At 42.6% G+C, this 24,734-nt stretch overlaps 1 protein-coding gene across 4 annotated transcripts in view; it reads left to right on the top strand.

Moving 5' to 3' along the window:
* Positions 1-3,360: 3,360 nt before the first annotated feature.
* Positions 3,361-24,734, top strand: part of slc39a10 (solute carrier family 39 member 10) — a 60,850-nt gene continuing 39,476 nt past the window's right edge. Inside the window, exons 1-3 of one of the 4 annotated variants that reach the window (XM_084083609.1) lie at positions 3,361-3,413; positions 17,556-17,633; positions 23,431-24,361. In XM_084083609.1, coding sequence (XP_083939735.1) covers positions 23,453-24,361 — 909 coding nt within the window. In that variant the 5' untranslated portion in view covers positions 3,361-3,413; positions 17,556-17,633; positions 23,431-23,452. Of the gene's footprint in view, positions 3,414-12,563; positions 12,650-17,555; positions 17,634-20,347; positions 20,417-23,430; positions 24,362-24,734 lie in introns of those variants that run through there. The other 3 variants (XM_084083608.1, XM_084083610.1, XM_084083611.1) reach the window with 3 other exon arrangements.

The following is a 24,734-nucleotide window of genomic DNA, read 5'->3' as shown; positions in this document are numbered from 1 at the left end:
TTGGCACTTTTCATCCGCCGTGTGCTGGCGCTGGATACCTGCTAAATGACAGCCAGAAGAGCTACGGCGGCACTTCCACCACAGCTTTACGACTGCTGGAGACCCTGAGGCACCATGACCGGAGTGCCAAGTGCCAATATGGCCGCCGATGTCTCTTAATCTCCCCGTGATCAGCTGAGGCAGCCGGCGGGATGGGGGTGGGTCACGGGGTGGGTGGGGTTGGAGTTTTGGTGGGGTAGGGGGGTATATACTGTACGTCAGAGGAGCCAGCTGATGCCCACTGAAGCACTGGAGAAGCTGCTCTCTCTCTCTCTCTCTCTCTCTCTCTCTCTCTCTCTCTCTCTCTCTCTCTCTCTCTCTGTCTCTCTCTCTCTCTCTCTCTCTCTCTCTCTCTCTCTCTCTCTCTCTCTCTCTCTCTCTCTCTCTCTCACACACACGCGCTCACACACACAGACAATATGATCTAAGTATTGTATATCAACGTATGAATTGCAAACCATACCAAATGATTGAGATTTTTTTTATGATTGAGCTTCCTGTATGAAGTTCATGAGGCCTTGAGAGCTAAGAACTAAGAGAAGAGAGCAGATCTATAGTATTGCTCCACGCCTCCAACGAGTGCAGCAGTGCAGTAGGGCATTCCTTTCTAAACAAAAGAAAAGAAAACAAACCTGATCAATATTTCAGTTGAACAGGAAATGGTGCTTCAGTTGTAACTGTAACATTTTCATTACCACAGCTGGTGCAGTAGAGGCAGAGACTGTACCTGTTTAAAGATAAAACTTTATTATAGTCACCATGCATGTACCTTGTATAATATTCTCTGACTCTCACACTCTCTCATAAACACGGACACGCACACGCACACGCACGCACGCACGCACGCACGCACGCACGCACGCACGCACACACACACACACACACACACACACACACACACACACACACACTGCAAACCATGATGTCAGCGGAAAAAAGTAGTTCAAGCTAGCATTTTGTGACAAATCCCAGATCAATAATACATTTACTCGTCATTCATAGCTGACACCTGGGCAACGCCACAAGCTATAAAGCTGTGAACTTTGTCAATCAAGAATCAAGTTGACCTTTTCCTCCTGGCCTCTGGCTTGTTTTCCACTTCACTGCGGGTCAAGAGACGTGGGACTTTAGTGACACCATTGTAGCATAAGAGAACAATATAATGTAAATGTATACAATAAGAATTCACAAGTTAAGTGGCCCCATGTGTTTGAAGAGTTTTGTTTCAAAATAAAACCAAAACTTTTACGGGATGTAATTTGCGCTCTGAATCTGAGCGGACACGCCTCTTACCGGTCTGGAGCTGTGCAACTCGTGTAAAAAGTCCGACGAGAGGCAAACAGCAGTACACAACAATGGCGGCCGAAATTTGGAAATTGCTTCCTGTCGATCCTATTTAGATGCAACACCCACTGCATGTGGATCCCGCCCCCTTTTCTTCATTGGCTGTTGATTTGAATCACAACGCAGTGGCCGCGCCCCCGCTGTCCAAACTCCGAGGCAATGCCTCCCAGACTACTCACTTAGTAAATTAGTGAGTCAGTTAATTTATCCATTTATAACTCTTGAGAGCGTACACATGGAACCAAATGAACTATTATGGATCTGTTTGGTTCCATTTGTACGCTCTCAGAGTTAAATGTACATACTTACTGTGTATACAGTTTATACAATCAAACCAGCCCAGTGGTGGCCTTGTGGTTGTGTTCGCCCTATAACCTGGCCCAGCCATACCAAAGACTAAAAAGTGCCCGCTTGGCAAGGGTTGGATTGGGATAAGTCCCTGGCGACATACAGACGTCATGTCCAGGGGGTGTACTTGTACTAGCACTATGTCCAGGGGGTGTAAAGTACATCAAGGACTTGTACATCAAGCTGCCTCATGCAACAGGCAGAAACAGGAGATAGGCTCCTGTCTGCTATGTGCCACATGGCTCGGGAACAGTTGTTTCCCAAGGCTAGTTACTTATACTTTCAACCCAAACAGCACTAGAGCTTCTGTGTCTGTCTAGATAACAGGGCTTGACCATGTGTCTCTCTCCCCTCCACAATGTTCTTTCCACTCCAACAGGTGTCTGTATCCCATGCCTGATAGCTGAAGGACCAATGCACCATCTCTCTGTCTGTTTGGTAAGTTTAAAGGACATTTGTAAACAACCTCTCCAAAGAAAAAAAAACAACAACTTTTTTTGTCTTGCTGCATTTTGTTTTGGTAAGCAGGGACGTTTTTGGGCTTCCAAAACAAACAGTGAAAACACCAAAATACAGCATGAGGGCAATGTGTTTCTGCAGGTAAACACCACCACACTACTCTGATAGCTGGTATAGAGGGAAATGATGGGTTAAAAACAATGTGTATGTTGTTGTTGTTATGTAAACACAGGGCAAAAACACGGGGCTACTGATGCACAAACTTGGCCACATCATGCAGTGTTGTTTCCTGGAGTCACTGGTTGTTTCGGGTCTTGCAACAGACACCCTCCTCCAGGCGACCTGACCGAGGCTGATCAGACCCTGGCCTGTGTCCAAGTGGCATGCTACTGCCCCCACTGTCTCTTGGGGGCTTAGGGTGGCTGGTGAGATGTTAGCAGCAGGTGTTGGCGACACTAGGAGGCTCTAGGTACTGTGGTTTTTCAGTTTAATTAAAATAATATTATATATTATATTAATTATATAATATATAATATGATATCATATATAAATTATATAATATTAAATAGTATATAAATATAAATAATTGTATGACATATGTATAAATATATATAGATATTTATATATGTTTTATATGTTCTTAAAATATATATAAATATACAAATGTCTTTTGATCTGGCTCCCTTCAAAGAGCCACACATCTTTTTTTAAAACTCTATGCATGTATGCATACATCCCATCTCTAGAAAATAGCCGATTTACAAGCTCACAACAAGTTTGTAGATCAACGCAACGCTGTCAGTGTGTGTGCTGTGTGGCGGTCGAGGAGAACAGTAAACCGGTTGCCACGACAACCAAAAAAAACAGCCAACCACAGCGCGAGCAACCTTCCCTCCGGGCTATGGTCTGGGTAGTCGCTCGTGTGGGTGGGCGTGAACCACCGCGGCGCGTTCGTTCGTTCGTTCGTTGCCCCCGACAACAACCAAAGAATCAGCCAATCGCAGCGCGGGCGCCACGTCCCTCCGGGCTATGGGACGGTGGGCTGCTCCCCCCCCCCCCCTGACGCGAGGTTACTCCCCCCTCTTTTAGTGTGTGTGTGCGTGGTGCGCGTCAGCGCGTGACTGTACTGTAGTAAGGACCGACGGGCCGGGTGGAGAGAAGACATTTTTTTTTGGTACCGAGCGGAGAGGAGAGAGAGGAGATGCACACGGCACTGTGGTGAGGTAACTATATAAAACACCCCGTTAGTGTTTTCATTCACTCCCACAACATCATGGGAGCCGCCGCCGCGTCGCCCTTATTATTCCTTTTCTTTTACATAACAACAACACAAACCTCTATCTGTTTATCTCTAGAATAGAGCATTTCTCCACTCTGTTTGAGGACGGGAATTTTAAACAAGCATTTATGATGATAGCCTCGTAGCAGCAGCACATGAGCTAGTTTCCTGTGAATCACTACCGGGAGTGTCTGGTCTGGTCTGTCTGGCTAGCTTTAGCTTTAGCTTTGTTTTGTATGGATGTTTGACGTTGTGTTGAAGCTAGCGTTGCTTTGAAACCGACACCCAGGACGAAGCTATCTTCATTAAAAGGGGATGTGTGTGTGTGTGCCTCGTGGTGGGGTGCTTATCTTCTCATTTGAGCTGAAACGTGACGTTATGGACTTTGTGTTCCACCAGACATCATCCGACTTGTTATTTTTTTTTAGGAGGACGCTGCGTTTTTTCTTTCTTTTATTATTTCAAAGGGGCGTTTTTTTTAATCTTTCCTCCAGTGACGGATGAGGAGGGAACGGAAGCTAACGTTAGCATTGCTAGCTGCTGCTGCTGTTTGATTATGCTGCACCACGTGTGTGGTTTAGCAAGCCATGCATAAAGCACTGACTGACTGTCTGGACAGGGGAAAGCAGGGCCCTGGCTGTGGTGGGCTGTTAGGATGATATACCCCCCCCCCCCCCCATAGACTGGTCTTATTCTTGACCCCCACCCCTCCCTTTAACCCTCTACACCAGTGGTTCTCAAACTTCAAGATTTCAAGGACTCCCCCCCTTAACTCTGACAGTGTACAAATGGACCCTAACGGGTCCATTTGGTTCCATTTGTATACTGTCAGAGTTGCATACTTTTAAGGGTCAATTTAGACGCTTCTAAAGGAACCCCAAGAGTCACTGGACGCCACTTTGAGAACCACTGCTCTACACCAGTTCTCAATTATTTTGTATGTTTTCAAGGACTCCCATAATGTCTGAGAGTGTACACATGGAACCAAATGGACCCCCAAGGGTCCCAGTGGTTGACACTATAAGGTCTCAGAGGCACTTTGCCCATCGGGCAAGTACAGGTCATGCCCACTTTCCCCGAAAAGTAAATCCTCTACTATAAAATGATGGGTAAAATGTACACTTGTGCAACAAATTAATGTAAAATCCAATCTATAAGTGCCTCTCTTTGAAAAACGGAGTGAGTGTAACTGCTAGTTGTAAAAAGGTAGCGTTCTTCTTCACGAATAACCCATCATACTTAATGAAGATGGAATGCACTTGCCTGTCGGGCAACTTGAAAGCAAACTCACTTGCCCAAAGGTTTTTTTACTTGCCACTTGTTGTTAGTGTTGAACGCTGGGTCCATTTGCTTCCATTTGTACACTTTCAGAGTTGCACACCTGTAATGGTCCACTTTGGAGAACCACAGCTCTAATATCTCCCAAAAATAGCCCATCTACAAGCTCAACGCATTAAGATGCCTTATGAGCTTGTAGATCTGTTATTTTCGGCATGGTTCCCCTGATTTAGTGCAATATGGCCCATTATTATTATGACATTCCCAAGATAGGAATGCTAGGCTTCATGGGGTTAACCGCTTTGATCCTGGAGTCCCAAAATGTGCACTGTGACCTTGTTCTGCATTTTTTTAAATAGCTAAAAGTATAAAATGAGGCTTAAGTGGTTAACTACATTTTTCAGTATACTGTTAACCCGGAGTGTACCAAATGGTCTGTACAAGTGAGTGTACAAATGGAACATTCATTTGTACATGGAGAGAGTTGCACTCTTATCTCGGGGATAAATTAATCATTTTGAGCTTTTTCTTTTACCCTCGGGAGCTTGATAAAAGCTCCATCACTACGTTTACTGTGGCACATCAACATCAAAACACATTAGTTTTTTGAGTGCGGTTTGTCATCACATCAAAGAGAATTCTCCATCTGCTTAGACTGTATGCAGTTTGCTTTATTTAGTCACTCAAGTGTCAGCATTTCCTCAACCACTACCAACCACATTAGATATAAAGTAGTTTCAGTGTAGTTATCCGGTTGCATTTACTACATTAACTTCTACTGTAGAAGGCTACTCGTTTTGAAAGCACTAATTGGTGTAGCTCAGTTACCGAAAAGTATCTAGTAGTTTAACTTGCTAAAATGTAAAAGTAGCTCGGCCCAACCAGGCGCGTATCGTCATTGGGGCCAACGAGGCCATGGCCCGGTCTGTAGACCCAGCTTGCCCCTGTGTAGGGGCAAGATCCGCCATGGGAAAAAACTAAAAATCAACATTAGCAGCTCTCACCCTATTCTGTTGTAACCGATCACAGAAAGTCGCCTTTGTTTTCAAATGGGGCTCATTTGCATTCGGCCGAATTGTTAATGAGTGGCCATTAGGAAACCAGTTTAGCCGTCAAACCGGTTCCCCCCTCCCTGGTCCGCTTCTGGCCTGGTCAACGCTAGAATCCACCAAACGCCACTGGGCCCAACACTGGCCAGGTGGTTGGTCTTCCCCTATAACGTTGCATAAACTACAACTACAGGTTGGGCTGGAAAGTTGACTTCAGCAAATAAAAGCTTTGCTTCATGCATGTGTGACACACACACCCAATTAGGAAATGGATAGTGTAACTATCCTGAGTAGGTCTTTCAACATCCTGACTAACTGTAATAATAATAGTAACGCGCTAGTCATTAGTTCCTTCGTGAACATGTCATTGTCACTTGATCTATTAAAAGAGCCTTATCCGCCCCAGCACATGGGCTTATCTATGGCTTGCAACTACCAGCAGGCGTGCATTGCGTAGTTCTGTGAGCAGGTGAGAGAGAAAAACACATTTTACTGTCTTTTTTTAAATTATTGACAAACATATTTGTAGCACTCATAATCCTTATGTATACATTTATTTTCTGAATTAAACTGAAAGATAAAGTAATTAATGTAAGACGAGAAAGAATAAAAAATAACTTCTTCCACTTTTTACACATTCATTTGGCCTCTTGTCTTGTTCTTTGAATCAACGATGGGTGAATCCAAAAGTGGTGAAATTAACTGACAAGATGATCTTGCCAAATGCAGCAACCTACCAAGGTTTGGCACTGCGCCAGCTGAGCTGGTTCATGCTGGGTTAGAAGGCTTTTTTTAATCATCTTTTTTACTCAACATGATCCGGCTCTGTCAGGTTCTGATGGTCCCACCTAATAAATGTTCTTTTTACAAGTTGGTATGAGCTGCTTGCTGAGCTGCTTGATATTACTTTGGCTGTATTAAGCCGTGACTGCTGCTGAGATGTACACATACACGCCTTTAAAGCAGGTGTCAAATAGTCAAAACTATCTAGGATAGTCTCCAAATTCACTTATAATTATTTAAGTACATTGATATTGAAGACATAGTATGTAACTTTGCCCTGTGTTTACATAACAAAATAATACATGATTTTTACCAATCATTTCCCTCTATACCAGCAGTTATCAGCCACTGGATTAGTGTGGTGGTGTTTATCTGCTGTATTTTGGTGTTTTCACTGTTTGTTTTGGTAGACAGGGATGTTGTTCAGCAGCCAAAACAAACCGTGAAAACAATGGGGAACCTTTACCAATGGGGTAGGTCTCTTCTGGTTCTCATTCTGTTGTGCATGTTTGGAGATGATGATGATGACGCTTGCGTGTAGATGGGGAATTTGAATGTATTGTGTCACCTGGAAGTGAATCATAAAGTGTTATTCTCAGAAGCAGAATAAGAATAGATGATTTAGTCACATTTGTATGTATTTGGCTAGGCGGTTTCTCACATAACACAGGATAGATATTACACAATTTGCAGGACAAAGAAATAAAGGCTTACAACACCAATTAATTGGCAGGTAATGCCACACACACGTGAAGGGATGAGTCACATTCTTGTGAGACCTCCCACAATTTCTCCGATGTCCAACCACAGCTCAGATAAACTGTTAAGATGTATCACTGTAAGTCTCGCTGAACCCTTTTCAATGACTTAAAAACAAAGGAAAAAACAATCCATCATTTGGTTGATCAAAAGTGTGGTTTTTACTTTTTTATACATTTAATACAACATCAAATGTTTTCTTTGCACACACAATATGCCCACATACTGACCTGATTTAAATAGCTGTGCTTTTTATGTTATGAATCATTTGTGGGTGGTTTAAAATGGGAAAATCTTTAATTTCCCAAACAAGTTCAGCATAGACATATTAAGGGCATAGACACGAAGAACAGTAATATCTAAATATGGTGAGATCTTAGCAAGTGCAACTGTTTTGTAATGGCAGTGAATTAAGTAGGCTATGCATGGAGTCTCATGTTGTATTTTTGTTATCTTTGTGGTTGTTGATAATACATTGTATTGTAATATCTACAATATAAGCATGTAACAATTGAAAAGGCTACTACGGAACATCATTGTGTATGTGTAGTACAATTGTCATGGTGGTAGATGTTGACCCGTTTATTTATGTTCTGGTCAGTCTGCAGAAATTATTAATACACAACATGTAGGCTATGCAAGAGTGTTGATCACATCATCCAGCTCAAAATGCAGAAAGTGATGATGATTCTTCTCACCTAGATTCCCAGGTTTGCTCTGAGCTTAGTTTTGCATTTAGGCCATTGTTGATTTTCAAGGTGGAACATCTTGGTATTTAGTGTTCCGCCTTGGGTGAATAAACAAACAATTCATATGCGAGTGTTAAGCTTATGTATGCTCTGTTTATATGTCACCTACAGAGCATTGTGTGACTTGTTCTTTCATCAGATGGGCCCTATGGTCATAGGTAACCTGAAATGCTTATTTCTTGTCTTAAAAGTTTTTGACAATCCTAGATATTCAAACGATTTTGGGCATGGCATGGATGCCATGGAATTTTGAGCGTATTTGATCCAGCCTGATCCAGGCAAGTTTATATTCAAATGTTTGTCCACTAGGGACACCTGTTTGAAGGAACAATAACCCAATATATGTTACCTGAATAAAGCTCCTACACACGCACGCGCACACACACTTTCAGCTACATCATGGATTTTGCTTAGCAATAGTTGAGGCCCCAGGATATAGGACTGACACTATTGATTATTTTCTTTCTATTCGATTACTTTTTCGATTCATTGAATAATCAAGGTGTGTTATTTTTTTCAAACTTTATTCGATTTTTTTAATATATCAACGAATCAATTAACCATTTCAGAGGTATTTTATAATTTGTCTCAACGATTCTGTGCAAAATATCGAAAATAGCAGATCTACAAGCTCAACGTGTCACCACACCAATCCAATGTTCTTATACTTTTCACCTATAAAATAGCCAAAAGAGCAATCGATTATTTAATCAATTATTTTAATAAATGATTGATGATTATCCATTTTTAATTTGTTTCTATCAACCCTTACAGCCCTACCATTGTCGCCTTAAGCCGTGACATGCATTCCCCTCATCTCTTTTATTGTATGTGACATGTTAGGGGTCCATTCTCAGTAGTTATATAATAGCAAATTCCATAAGACCCCTCACATGGTTATTGTTTACGATTTCTTAAGGCGTTCACGCTGTATTATTAGGAGAGCGAGAAAAAACAAGCCTTTAGAGGGCGCAAAATAGACTTCACACATGGGCTATTCCCATGATCCTGTAGTGTTTACATTTATGAGCATGATAAAATCCCATTGATGCTAGACTCTAGACCAGGGGTCTTCAACGTTTTCAGACCAGGGACCCTTTGGCTGAGAGCGAGATAAAGCAGGGACCCCCACTATATATTGTGTAAAATATTTATTTTTTCATAGATTTCATCGGCAGCTGCATAGACTTGTTTCACAGCACTATCATGTTGGATTCATGTTAATGTGTATTTCCAGACATTTAACCATGCACTTAAACAATACTTTGTAAACCTGACCTTTCACTCTGTACTTAGTCTGCTCTTTTTTCCCCCCTACACCAAACCACTTTGCCGAAAATAGCAGATCTACAAGCGCACAACGCCTCACAGCGCGAGGCGTTGTGTGCTTGTAGATCTGCTATTTTTGGCAAAAGTTCACCTCAGAATAGGGATGCTTGGTTGAAGTGGTTAATGTAAAAATCACACAAACCCCCTTTAGTTACTCTGAGCACCCCCTAGGGGTCCTGGACCCCCTGTTGAAGACCCCTGCTCTAGACTAGAGCATACCTTTTGTCATCATACAAATGGTAGAGTAATTGGTATATGGAAATTGGCACCAGTTACTGTTAGTGGCATTGTTTTTTAAATGATATCAAATACAGCCGATCCACAAACTCACACCGTGTTGTGATGCGAGGCATTGTGGGCTTGTAGAGCTGATATATTTTTAGCTATTAAACAAATATAGGGCTAAAGGTGTTAAGATCAGTGATTAGGAGGCTTGGTTCTCTGTGGTCGAAAGAGCTGTAAATGTTCAACAATATTGATTTAAGATAACCAGAATAACAGAGAGGGTATTTGTTTTACAGAGAGCTTACAGTCTGAGCAAAGATTGGATATCTTACTCTTTTTGTGATGTTAAATCAGTTTTAGTAGCCTATAGTTTTATGCCATCATATGTAAACACTGTAACAGGCATGAGGTCAGTAAGCTCTGTTTAAATTTGATTAGATTTGATTAAGGGGAGTGCATTATTATCATTTCTTAAAACAAGACGTTAAATGGCTCTGTATTCCAATAACACTTATTGCTGGAGGTAGGTTAAGTAACAACTCTCCAGCTCTTTAGTAAAGAGAAAATCCATTTTCAGGTTGGGATGCCAGTATCATGAGAGAGAACTCGTACTTGTAAAATTGGAAGTGATTAGACAAATAAACGATTGGAACAACCCTTCTTCCTTTCTTGAATTTAAGTTTTTGTCTATTAGGCTATTTGAACGGTTGAGTAGACAAAAAGTTCAAACCCACAAAATGCTGATTTCTGCAGTAAAATTACAATTTCCATATGCAGGGACCCCATACTCTATATTGTATAAAATTGTGTTTCAGATTAAAGTGTTTTTTTTACTTAGTCTGCTATTTCTTCCCTCTACACCTATAGCCTCTTTGCCAAAAATAGCCGATCGAGGCGTTGAGAGCTTGTAGATCGGCTATTTTTGGGTAATGTTCCCCTCAGAAAAGGCATTTTAGGGTTCAAGTGGTTAATGTAAAAAGACGAAATCCTATCACACAAAGATTTGGCGGACCCCCTATCGTAGCTCTGAGGACCCCCTAGGGGTCCCGGACCCCCTGTTGAAGACCCCTGGGCTATTGTGTACAGATTTTAATTAGCGTAGCCAAATTAGTTGTTCTTTAGCTGCAGTGAGTTGTGTTCTCAGCAGATTTATTGTGATTTTTTTTATCTCTAGCATGCCCATACAACTCCATTGGATAGGCCTTAGAAGATTTAGATTGCAAGAAGTGCAACTGTATGATTGTGAGGGAGATTGGTACCGTAAATGAGTCAGTATGCACCCTCAGCGAACATCTCACAGATAGATACATTTTAAAATAAAAACAAGATGAAGGTACATCTACCAAGTGTGTTACCACTTTCCTATTCCCACTTTTGGTTGTGCTCATTAAAACGCTACTGTAAGCTAGTTTGCCATGTTTACGGAATTTCATAACTTAACATGGGCCTAGGCTGTATGTTTAGCAGTTGGTGGAATGAACGGGCTTCGTTGCTTATTTTTGGATTACTGGTGGTTACTAGAATGCATACACAGCAAACACATGACTTGAAGGTTCATGTCCTGGGGCTGGGAGTTTGAACTGAAGTTGCCTACTGGAGGATATCAGTAAGCTCTCCAGGTAGAATGGTCTGTCACTATGTTTTGCTATGTAGCTCGGAGGTACAGTAGGCATGTTGATATTATACCTGTAGTGTTTGACCATATAATCCCTTGATGCCAGGATTGGGCCTCAACTGGTATTTGAGGAGCAGAAGTCTCACTTAACTTGGCCTGAGCTGTTTTTGATTATATATACTTTATTTTATGTACACTGGTGTATGTTGTCGAGCAACAACCGTTTGTTGCTGTTTACTTGGCCAAATCACTTATGAGTTATGAGTATTGCGTGACATACCCCCCCACCCCCCCTCTCAACCGTTTGTTGCTGTTTACTTGGCCAAATCACTTATGAGTTATGAGTATTGCGTGACCCACCCCCCCACCCCCCCTCTCAGTGTCAAGACTGGGCCTCTTGTCAGCAGCATGATGTCGATGAACCTGGTCTGACTTGGGGGGGCCTAAGTAACCCTAGTGTGTTGGTGTGTGTGTGTGCATTCAGTCTCGGTGTGCGTATAAGTAAGCCTCCGTTGGGTTTTGCGCGGGCTTCCAAAGGATCTCGCAGTCAAGCGGGCAAATAGAGCTGACAAGCGTTGAAAATCCCCCCCCTTCAGATTAAGGATCTACCTCACTCCTTCACCTTTTCTTTTTGACTTCACTCCCCCACATCGTTTAAACAAAAAAAAAGTGCCCTTTTTGCCTTCTGTGTCTTGCCTGGATGTTGCTGCCCCAGTGAGTTCTGCTTCCCATGACACTTGCCTGCGTTGTTCCCATGGTACGTGTCCCATTTAACAGTGTGTGAAAAATAAATATGCAGGAACTTTGACCTCCTGGCGTCATCATCCTCAGATCTTTCCAATCATTATCGACGCTTGAAAACCTTGCAGCTCAATATCTGCCGGTTCTCGTGGTTTTACTGTCTGTAAGACGTCTCTTGTAACATCAGCATGTTGCCTCATTTCTTTTCCTATGATGCACACTCGTGTTCGCTCACCCGCCACCCCTTAACTTGGCAGCTGTTGCATAACCATGGTCTTAACTCTGTGCCTGCTGCCTGTCCAGATGCCCTGAACCACTGCAAACAGTACATTGGCAGATATTAGCCTCCCTGGCTTGCCCCCCCCCCCCCTTCTCAGCGGTAAATAGCCGGTTCAGTGGTTAATTAACTCTGATCCTAGTAACGGCTCCTGCTCCACACACACACACACACACACACACACACACACACACACACACACACTACAATACAACCACATCCCATTATTTGAGTCACTTGACTCAAGAACCTCCAACCTGTTCCTTATTTTAGCCTCTCAGAAGAGCCTTTTTTTGAGTAGGAGAAGTGGATATTTACACTTACAGTCCCCACCATTTGCAGCCCTCCCATCTAAAGTCCTGACCTTCACAGGAGGTAAGCAAGCAGCACTCGCCTCGAGCCATTGTTTCGTTTGGTAACCACACGGCGTACCTTTTAACAGCTGATAATTCTGTTTACTCCGTCTGTAGGTGTAGCCTTGCGCACTTAACCTCTTTATGTGCTATGATTAACTGGCTCCCAGGCTGTAGCTTCATCTGTGCACCTGTATCCTACGCCGGCAAATCTCACGCTAGTATTCTTTTGCTGTCTGTGCTGCTGCCTTTCGGAAGAGAACATGAGGAGGACTCTTTCAAACCTATTCGTCTTTCGCCGGCGATCTTTCCGTGGGCCCTGGGTGTTGAATCGGTGGACGATCATGACACACAAGACTTGCCCTTCGTGTGGTACTTGCTGGCTTGCTGCTGAGGTGTGCACTTTTTATTAGACTTGGTAAGGTGTACAAGGCTGTGGCCTGCTGATTATGACCTTTGGGTGAACTTCTGTGCGTCCCGGCGGCCGACAAGCCTTGTTATTTCGTTCTCCAGAGTCCAGACAGAGGCAGGCTATTGTCTGAGAGACATGATGGCACATGATGTGAGTGTATGTTTACTACGCGGAGTTGTTTTGATAGTTTTAACCTGCTTCTCAACTGTCACATGACTGAGCGTGTTTGCTTAAGGAGACTTTCTGTTCCTATTATTTGTGGTAGAGAGTGCGGTGGCTGCTTGCATCTTAAGGGTTATATGTTTTTGACGGGAATGGCATGTTCTTGAAAGCTGTTTTGGTTACTGAGCGGTTCTCACAACCGGCTCCTTCTGAAGACAAGTACACGTTTGAGGTGCTATAAAAAGGGAAATATAACGTACTGAAAATGATATCCCAATTCAAACTTTTATTTGAGCCACTTACAGAATCCAACGTCTGGGGACTTTGGGGTTGTCTTGTTTGATGTTTAAGCATCCCTGGTTTATTAGAAAACTTGGAAACTACATAATGATTTTGATAAAAAAGGAAGGCAAAAAAATGTTTTGAATGTTGTGTAATCAATTAATTTGGTGACTGTTATGTTTTTAGTTGAGCAACGTTGTGTCATTGGGTTCTTTTCCTACCCGGTGTCTGCTGCTAATGTGTAAATTGGATATAAAGCATGCAATCTGGCTAGCTGTTAAGAGATTAGGGTACCATTATACATACATACCTACCTGTGCATGCACCAGGTTATTTAAGTGAGGAGATTTACTGTAGACTTAACTCCTCTTACCACAGATTCCATAGAACTACTACTTTTATCAGGGGATTGCTAGTTTGACGAGACCTAGTTAGCTACCACCTTAAATTCCGTGCTTTCTTTTCAGCTGTGTTGTGATTGTGGTGCATTGACTATCTTCCACATCTATCTATATTTTGGTGCCAACTTTGGTTTTATTGCATTTTACGGCACTTAACCGTTTAAAGTCTACCTTAAACCTGTGCCACTAAATTTTATGAGCCACGACCTGAAAACAATATAGTATGCAATATTTGTGTAAGTCTACTTACTTTCTTGTCAGGAGGCTTTGTATGAGCAGTCCATCTGTGTCATAGCCTTCTGCCATGCCATGTTTCCACCATGGCCCGTGATTCCCACAGACCATCTGCTGTGTCTTGGGTCCAAGCTGACATCTGCCCTTGGTCTCCTCATACAGTAGCTCTAGTAAGAAAATGCACACCTCTGTGAATTCATCTGGCACAATTCATTCTTTGGTTTCCTGGCTATCTACTGCACAAGTCCCTTGGTCAAGGCTGAATCATGAAGAAGTGGAGGCACAATTGATTTTGATACATGCACCACAAACTCAGAAACCACATTGCCTTTGTGAGGATTTATGGCATTTCAGGAGCTGGAAATCTTCTATCTGTCTGAGAAACCACTTTATGAGCAACTATTGCATTCCAAAGCTCAAAAAAGTATCGTAGCGGATTGTATTATATCTTGATTTATACCCAGGGAATGTCAGTTAGAATTGTAGCAGTTGCTGGATGACTGAATTATGCAAGAATGTGAGAAAGTAGGCAAAAGTCTTTGGGGAGGTCGTTTTAGGTCCTTTATGACTACTGCTCTCTTCATCTGTACTCGGTGTAAAACTCATTCAAGAGCATAAGCTTATATCCGGGGGGGTTCACATGAATTAAAACATTATGAAACATTTTAATTTAGCCCATTTAGGGCGGGAACCCATTTGTAACTATACCTTTCAGGACGGGAACCCCTTTTCGAGGTCTTGTTGCTATGTACAGTATATAGCAACATACATTTGTTAATTATTTCTTTTTCAGAAAACTTTTTTAGAAAAAAAAGCGTTTTTAGAATTGGCCTCAGGTGGGTCTACCTAAATGGTTTAAGGAAGAAAAAAAAAAGATATGTTCATCATTCAATAGCCACTCTCTGAACTATAGAGGATCCACTCTGTAATTATGTCATTTTGTTTATCAAGTTCTTAAATTAGTCTACCTACTTTTTTTTCTCCGCCAGGCCGGATACTACGTTTTCACTCCTGTCAGTCAGTGAGCCGCTAATCTCCGGCACCGTTAGACCGATGGGTGTGAAACTTTACACACGCACACTCCAAGGAGGCCACGTGTTTTGGCCTTTAACTCTTAAACTGTAGGTTCAGGTTGTACAGTAAAACTTCCCCCCAGGATTCCTTTGATCACAATGCAACTCCCCAGGTAGGACTGGACCTGGCCATTTGTGCCAGACTACATTTTACACCATTTCGCATTTTCTTCAAAACACACTTATTGCTACGTCTGGAGTCATGTGATCAAGTCCGAATTTTCAGATTACATTCCAATTGGCTATGACTGCCCTGGGTAGCCAACCTGGCCTGGCGGAGACCTGCGCTCAGAGGAACGCACTTTTCTAGTCATGTTTTTTTTTTTTACTTGAAAGGAGACATTTAATTTATTCTTCCAGTCATTGGAGACACTGGCCTGACCCTGGAAAGAGAAGGAAGGCCATGGCATGGCCGTGTGAGGATCATATGAGGCAGCTTAAGGGTCTTAGTCAGCTTTCTCCCTTGTCTCATCCCATCCCATGTCTGAAATGAGTGATGGAGAGAGGGAGAGAGAGAGAGAGGGTTCCAAGCACAGCCCCCCCAGGACCCCGGTCAACCAAGTATATCAGTTTTAATTGGTCAGAAGATTAGTCTACTAACTGAAGATGAAATAAATGGAAAAGTTCCCTTTCACTACAGTGAATATGGTGCAGTCCTTGGACTGTTTGAAAAGTACTTCTGTAGAAGGCTGGCATTCATAACATGTTGTGTACATGCAGTATTCACATATCTTTGTATGCCAAAGAAAAAACTTTGTAACCTCACACATTGGCAGAATAACAAAAAAACAATTGCACTTTGAGTGAATATCATTAGAGTGCTTTATATAAAAACACTTAGTAGTCCAACCTAATGTAACTGTAATCTTGTGTTTAGACAATGTTTATTACTAGTGTTAGTGAGTTCAATTTTCCCTTTGTTCATCCGTGAATTGGTCTAGGCCATTGGTTCTCAAAGTGGGGTCCGGGGACCCCCAGGGGTCCTTGAGGGAGTTCCAGGGGGTCCCCAACTAAATGATGGATAGTTAGGAACCAAATGGACCCTTAATGGGTCTGTAACTCAATACAAAAGCAATAATAAAAGGGCTACGTAACAAAAAAACAATTTTGCATTTAAATTATTACAGTATGTTAACATGCCATTAAATGGGGGTCCGTAGCCTAATGCATGTCCAACTGGGGGGGTCTTTGAAATTAAAATGTTTGAGAATCACTGCTAGAGCTGTAAGAATCTTCTCTTATGGTGGTCCCTGCCTGGCATGTCTTTTCAAATGGGGGTCCGCGGTTGTCAAGCCCTTAACATGGAAAAAGTTTGAGAACCACTGGTCTAGGGGACTTGATATGGCAGGCAATAACGGCTGGAAATTCAGAGCCAGTCAGTGGTTCTCAAGCACTTTTAAGTCAAGGACCCCAAAACTGACATGTGTAGGCCGCAGACCCCCATTTGAAAAGATTATGTGCCAGGGCAGGGACCCCATAAGAGCAGTTTTTTTGTTGTTGTTGTTAGATTGGATTCAGTACAGAATTATACAACCAGTCTATTAGGGATGCAATTGAGTGATCATGTGTGTGAGAATGGTCTTGATGGATGTTATCAGCATGATTGGTCAGTGTAGCAGCCAGTGAATAGCAGCTGATGAGCAGCTGAATAGCACATTTTGATGAGTGTAAACAAGGCACTTCATAACTGGAATACCAATGGTCTGCAGACCCTAGTAGTAGGTTTTCCATGTTTATAAAATCTTGTTTCGGAAAGTACAGCTTAACCACGCACTACTATAGTATGCACTTGACAAGACTTCTTTTATACTACTACTACTACTACTACTACTACTACTACTACTGTGCACTTATGTAGCACCACGGTTTAAGCTTATTGGTCATGTGGTGTTGATTCACATTTTTAAAACGTGCTGTTCAACATGCCACACTTATCTCTGTGATCAAGTCATACAGATTCAGTGTACTGGAAGTAAGTAGAGCCACTTGATCCGTGTTTACCCGGAATTCTCTCAGAGGTCCTTCCAGGTACTTTAGAACAAAACTTAGCCAGTGAAAGCCAGTTAATGATTTGTTATATGTATAGGCTACATGCATTAAGACTAAGAGGTATCTTGCTCTTAAGTACTGAAAAATCTTCGAATACAGGCCAGTCGTTTCCCCATACCTCCATTTTACTGTCTCTCTCGCTTGCTCGCACGCACGCACTCAAGCATGCACATGAAACTGTTCTGTGGACACTGTGGTGTGTGGCATGTATTGTACATTATAGCTGTGGTTGGAGGGTTTTGTGCGAAAGTTTGGATTTGTTATGAAATGTTCATGAAAAGCATTCATTGAAAATTTGAAATATTTTCTCTCCAGGGTGCATACTTGTGAAGAGAAGAAGAAATCCCCTCACAGCATCAGGATTGAGGGGCCAAGAAGGTGGACAGAATTACAGTAAGTCACCACCATGTTAATTCTATCCACCATATTCTCATTGCTGTGTTTTACTTGTAAAGGTTTGTTGCATATATTGTCACATAACTGGGCAAAAAAAGTTAACATGTCACTTGATCATAGTTTTACAGTGAAGAACATCGACTCCTAATCCTATACACTTTTCTATTCCCAGGATTAACCCATTCAATCCGGGAACGCATCTCTGTCATTTTAGATTTATTGGGCTATTCAAAAATAGCAGATTAACAAGCTCATAGCTATTAGCTTGTAAATCTGCTATTTTTGAAAAATCTTGAAAATGTGTGCAAATATTATACTTTTTTTTAAAGCGGACATTTGTAACATAAATCTTTGCCCCTGGGGGTCCCTGGAACAAAATATTTTTACAAAAAAATACTTTAAACATTTTTTTTTCCAAGATTTGCAAAAAAAAATCACGATTAAAAAAACAAATCTACAAGCTCATAGCGTGGCACTCGAGCTTATATATCTGCTATTTTTGTATAGCCAAAGAAATCTTAAAATGACACAAATGATGCTTTCCCGGTCTTAAAGGGTTCAAAAAACAAGACTCTTAACTGGTTGGTTTAAATTTTAAGTGCCATGTGGGCATTGTCAATCCTGATTATAGTGACGGGACACGTTGTGATTACATCCTCCTGAATACAGAAGAATTACTTTAGGTAATGGGCTGTTACATGACTTGTTAACAGCCTTTTAAAAGAAACACACACACGCGTCTGTGTTTCTTGTATTTGTGCTTTTTGCTACAGTACCTCCTCTGCTCTGTACAAGCTCAGTGGCCTTGTGTTTATGGTGTCCGCCCTGAGACTGGGAGGTCGCGGGGTTCAATCCCCGGCCAAGTCACACAAAAGACTATAAAAATGGTACCCAATGCCTCCCAGCTTGGCACTCGGCATCAGGAGTTGGATTGGGGGTAAGTCCCTGCGACATACTAGCGTCATGTCTAGGGCGATATACAATCTAGCTGCCTCACGCTATGGAAACAGGAGATATGCTCCTGGCCCTATGAGCCACATGGCTCCTGAACCCGTGTTTCTTGACATTTACGGGTCTGTACAACACTTTGGTTGTGCTGTGAGAGTTGTTAAATGTGCTGATTTAAATCCATTTGACAGGTAGGTACCCTCACAAAAGCATGCAGTAATCCTGGTCTCCATACTGCCTCCCCCTGGTCAGTCAGGGCGCCTGATGGAGGGGAAAGGAACTGGTTGGAATAACGTGTTCCTTCCACGCGCTACGTCCAACCGGGGAAACTCCCCCCTGTCGGGTGATAAGAAGCGGCCTGCTTGCTCCTCATGCATTGAAGGAGGCATGAGCTTCAGCTTGGGCTCTCCCTAGGCTGACAGAGGGAGAGTAGCGCCCAGGATTACATAGGCAATTGGCACTGGGTGGAAAAAAATATATATATGGGTTACAAAATCGTGGGATGAAAAAAAAATGAAGAAAAATTTGACATTGACACCCATCATGCCTGTTTACTGGTTTTGTTTACAATGGGAGTTACTGGATTATGGCATTGTTTTATTGTTATTTCCCTTGTCTGCTCTTGTTTTGCAAAGACTTGACAGTATATAGTCTCTCCTGACATGCATGTGACCCTCCCTGACTTCCATTTAGCCTTTGCAGTTGTGTAAATAGGTCCTACTGCTAGGACCTACTAGGACCTTGAAATCAAAGTAGTTCAAGTCTGTCAAGTTTGCTGATAAGCAGAATGACAGATGACCGCTTCCTGTGCATAACTTCTCCAATGCAGAATGAACAGACCCTGTAGCATTTTTAAGGTTGTGGAAGACTTGTCTGGCTTTAGAGTCTATACCAGGGGTCGTCAATGTTTTCAGGCCAAGGACCCCCTAGCTGAGAGAGAGACGAAGCTCTATATTAAATACTCTATATTGTATAAAACTGTGTTTCAGATTAAAGTTTTTTTTTCCACTTAGTCTGCTATTTTTTCCCTCTACACCTATAGCTTCTTTACCAAAAATAGCCGATCTACAAGCTCTCAACGCCTCGCAGCGAGAGGCGTTGAGAGCTTGTAGATCGGCTATTTTCGGCTAATGTTCCCCTCAGAGAAGGAATTTTAGGGTTCAAGTGGTTAATGTAAAAAAACGAAATCCGATCACACAAAGATTTGGCAGACACCCTATAGTAGCTCTGAGGACCCCCTGTTGAAGACCCCTGGTCTATACAGTGCAATATATGTCAGCTAATATGTATTTTATTTAGCTGAGTTTGTATCTCGGGTCTGTAAAAGACATGTTGAGCAACTTAATTTCGTAAACAAAGTTAACTCGGTTGCTTATTTTGAATATTTTCTTTCTCGTCATATTACGTAATTATAGCACATTTGTAATGCTTATTTTACCTTGAACAAGATTATTGTTTACGTAACCCTTACATATTACATTTACTGCATACAGATTCGCTTGTCTCCCCCTCTAATTTCATATTTACCACAAAGATGTCATTCAGACAGTCACCACACCATGTTGTGTTGTTGTGTGTGTGTGCTCTTAAAATAGGTTCCGGTCTTGCCCCATCCTATCTTTTCTCGTTGGGTTCATAGGTCAGCGGTGCCTCGTGTTTATAAACACTGTCTTATTGGCAGCCGTGAAGTAGGCTTGTATGTCTGCATGTGTCCTAGAGCCACAGAAACAACCATCACACACACACACACACACACACACACACACAACTCTATTCTACCCAACTCAATTTCACACACCACTCGGTCAAGGAAAAGGAAGGCACACGCACCAGTAAGTAGCCTTGTTCTCAATTTTCCACGGATTGTTTTAATGGGATTTGAAGCCTCGTTCTACATTCAACTGTATGCCATTGATTTTATTGGACAGGGTTCTTTTTTTCAAGTACCTTTTAAAGTTGTTCTTTTTTTTCTTTTCTTTTTTTAAAGATGCTGATTTGCACCACTTTACAAAAGTGAATGAGACGGGCCTTTTAGTTTAATTAAGTGTCAGTGCAATGCAGTGATTTATTTGTTTTCGAAGCTGATTTAATATATTTAGTTGTTAATAGTTTAATGGTTCATGTTAATGTATTGACCCGTAAGGGTCCGTTTGGTTCCATTTGTACACCCTCAGAGTTGCAGTGTATGGTAATGCTTTCTTTAATATTGTGAACTGATAGTGCTAGAGATAGTTGCGTGCACCGTGTCTTGGCCCTGCTAGGTGCACACATGAGGAAGTGCATAGTAAGCTAATAAATAGTTAGCTGCTGATAAGCTCTGATCTCGTCTGCTGCCTTATCAAGGCAAGTGAGTCACCCACACTTGGGCCTCTGTGCCAAAAGTTCCACCTACAAAGCGGATAACACTTCACTTTAGTAGTAGTTCTTTGCTGATACCGAGTCTTCTGCAGAGTCGGCATTTAAAGTCAGTCAGGTTTAAAAAAAAACAAAGGAACCTCCAGAGCATAATATAGCTTAAATGAATTTTTGGGGGGTGGCATGGATACATATTTTGTGGTAAAACAATCATTCTTGTTTTACTGCAAGCATTGAATTCTTTTTTGCTCTACGCTGTGCTGTTGATTGCCTTTGAAGTCCCACAAGTGTCATCACCTTTTTAAAACTATTTTATTTTTATGGGAGTCTCTTGTGCAATATTACATCACTGTTCTCTCAGAATCTCTGTGCTCCGAGAGTCAGTTCTTGCTTTCTGGCTGGCACGCCCTCCCTCAAAACAAATAAATTGGTGTGGCTTGACACTACTCTACCGGATCCGATGTCTTCGGCGTTGTTAACACCTACCAGCATGTGTGCAATCTGTGGTTTACGGCTTGCTTTGACACCTGTGGGGGGGGGAGTACCAAGGTTTTTTTTGTTGCCTTTTTTTGTTTTCAGCATTAGCCTGGTTGGTGTGACCTCTGCGATGACCATTCAGGTCTCCAGTGACACACGTACAGTCAGTGTACAACCGGTGTGGGCCACACAGCAGCTCACTAACAAGCTGGCTGCCTCAGAGAGAGAAGTGTGAAGTCATTACATGGCCAGCGCACGTGCGTGGGCGTTGGGTACCGCTGCTGAAACCCCTCTGAGTTCCATCCTGACTCCACGTATATACCCCCGGTGGGCAATTTGTTAGAGGGCTGTGTGGTCATCTCTCTCTCTCTCTCTTTCTCTCTCTCTCTCTCTCTCTCCGCCCTCCTCTTTTTAACCCATTAAGACCGGGAACGCATCTGCGTAATTTTTCAAAGATTTCTTTGGGCTATTCAAAAATAGCAGATATACAAGCTCATAGCGCGGCACCGAGTGCCGCGCTATGAGCTTGTAGATCTGCTATTTTTTTTTTAAATCTAAAAATTTGTGTGAATATTTGAATACGTTTTTTTAAAGGGAACATTTGTAACTCAAATATTTGCTTCATGGGGGGGTCCCTGGAACAGAATATTTTGTGATGGGGGTCCGCGGCCAAATGCATATCATTTTTGGTTGGTCCTTGACATGAAAAAGTTTGAGCACCACTGATATTATAGCAACATGCGTTTTTTTCAGAAAACTGTTAGGATTTAGAAGACATTTGTAGAATCCCCAGAAGCAAAGATTTGAGTTACAAATGTTTGCTTTAAAAAAAAAATATACATATATATTCAAAGATTTGCACACATTAACTCGATTTTTCAAACTAGCAGATCTACAAGCTCGCACTAAGTGCCGCGCTATGAAGCAAAGAAATCAAAGAACAAAGCGAGAAAAGAAATCTCTAAAAAGGACACAGACTCTTTCCTGGTCTAAATGGGTTAAAAAAGTTTGGCTTCTGCAATTATTGTAGTTACGATTACTATTCAGTAGTCCTCCCTAGACAACATCTCCCTCCCACGCCCCACACTGTCTTCCCTCCCTCCCTCTCTCTCTCTTACCCAACACCCACAGGCTCCACTGGAGACCTTATGAGGATCATTTGACTGGAATGATAGTGTTGCTTCTGGGCTTTTTTAAGAGTTGGAGGGGAAAAACAAGCAATTAGTTGCATGATTCTCAGTGGAGAGTTTATTGTGTTCCTGGGGGCTCATTTGTCCAGTTGTTTATCTTTATCCACGTTGTTGCTGGGAGCTACAGTACTGTAATGTGGAAACTAGGTTCTAGGTGAATAATATTGTGTATTTAGTGAGTTGTCTGTAGCCTATATTAAGGTCTTATTGTTTTCTACCTGTCAGGATGAACTGTGTTGCAGTGTAAATCATCAATGTTTTTGATCATCATTTTTACTTGGACTTCGGTTGGACTGATGCTGTACTTTGTCATTTATTCTAAATAGGCCTGTCACAATTATTACACATACTCGTCTAATCGCAATTATTTGAGATAATCACAATTATCTTTCCATAATCGTCATAATCGTTTCCATGTTGAAACATTTTCACACATTTTCAAATACAAAAAAAGAAGCTGCTTGTAGATCAGCTATTTCTGCGATTTTTACAATAAAAATGATTAAATGTCAATAATTTCTTTCTTTATTTATTCAATTATTCAATTTCTTTGTATATTGAAGTTATTTGTCATATTTGCACTGTGCAATTTTTGATTACGAAGCCTAAAAGGCAAACAGAGATGAATATTTTTTTTATATGTTCCAATGTACAATGCCAAACAATTCAATTGTTAATCGCAATTATTTGAGTGGTAATTAATCGTCAACTTAAATCTCTAGTGGTGACAGCCCTAGTACATTTATTTTAAATGACTCGAGGTACGACTCATTCTGACAGCACAAACACATAAAACATTTGACATATATTTACTTCTTCCACAGGGGACCAGCCAGTGAGGGGACAATGCGAGTCCACGTGCACACCAAGTTCTGCTTCCTGTGCGTGCTCACCTTCCTGTTCCATCAGTGTACCCACTGCCATGGCGAAGGGCACCACCACCACGACGACCACGACCACGCCCACGACCACGCCCACGACGACCGGCAGATCTCCCAGGCGCCCTATCTGGACGCCACGCCGCCCCCCCCGGGGTCCTCCTCCAAGGCGAGCCTCCCGGCGGACGCGCTGGAGGAGGAGCAGCGCTTCTACATCCAGCAGCTGTTCAGCCGCTACGGCCAGAAGGACAAGCTGGACTTCCAGGGCTTCCAGCGTCTGCTGATGAGCCTGGGCCTGGGCGAGCTGAAGCTGGTGGGCATGGAGCACGACGAGCTGGGCCACGACCACGTGGCCCACTTGGACGTGCTGGAGGTGCAGGAGGGCCTCCATTCGCACTTGCCCACCCACGAAGGAGGAGGAGGAGGAGGAGGCCACGGCCACGGGCCGCACAAGCATCCGCACAAGAAGGCCGGAGCGCACCCGGACCACCCCCCGCACACCCACACAGAACAGAGGCCCACGCAGCAGGCCACCGGCGCCAGTCCGCCGTCTGGCAGCGGTCCAAGGACGGAGCATGACCACAAACACGAGAATGACTATAACCATGACCACGATCATGAAAACGGTCACGGGCACGAAGGAGAACACAGCCACGACCACGACGAGACAAAGGTCCAGAGAAACGAACACAAACACGCTCACGCTCACGAGCAGGACAATGATCACAGACACCACCATGACCACCACAGTCACCACGAGCACGACCACGCAAACGATCACGATCACAAACCTCCTCCTCCCCATCAAACACAGAGCGTGGACGTCCCTCCCATCCGCCAGGAGCAGCCGCCCTCGGCTCCGCTGGAGCCCTCACAGGTAGGCCCGGGAGTATTGATTTATTTTCAATCTGGCGATAATTCTATCAATTACTTTTTTCGATTCATTGAATAATCGAGAAGTGAGCTTTAAAATGTTCATGATAATTTTTTTATATATCAACAAATCGATTAACCACTATTTATTTATATTCGATGCCGTGCAAAAGAAGTAAAAATTGCCAATCTACAAGCTCACAACATGTCACATTGTGGCGCACTGCGAGCTTGTAGATCAGCTACATACATTTTCGTGTGTGTGTGTGCTCATAGAGCGGCACTGAGTGCCACGCTATGAGCTTGTAGATCTGCCATTTTTGATTTTTTGTTTTTCAAAAACTGTTTAAAGAATCGCCTCAGATCTTAATGGGTTA

The sequence above is a fragment of the Gymnoscopelus microlampas genome, assembly GCF_963454915.1.
Source record: "Gymnoscopelus microlampas genome assembly, chromosome: 17".
Classification (NCBI taxonomy): domain Eukaryota; kingdom Metazoa; phylum Chordata; class Actinopteri; order Myctophiformes; family Myctophidae; genus Gymnoscopelus; species Gymnoscopelus microlampas.
This window is presented reverse-complemented; position numbering and strand designations above follow the sequence as displayed.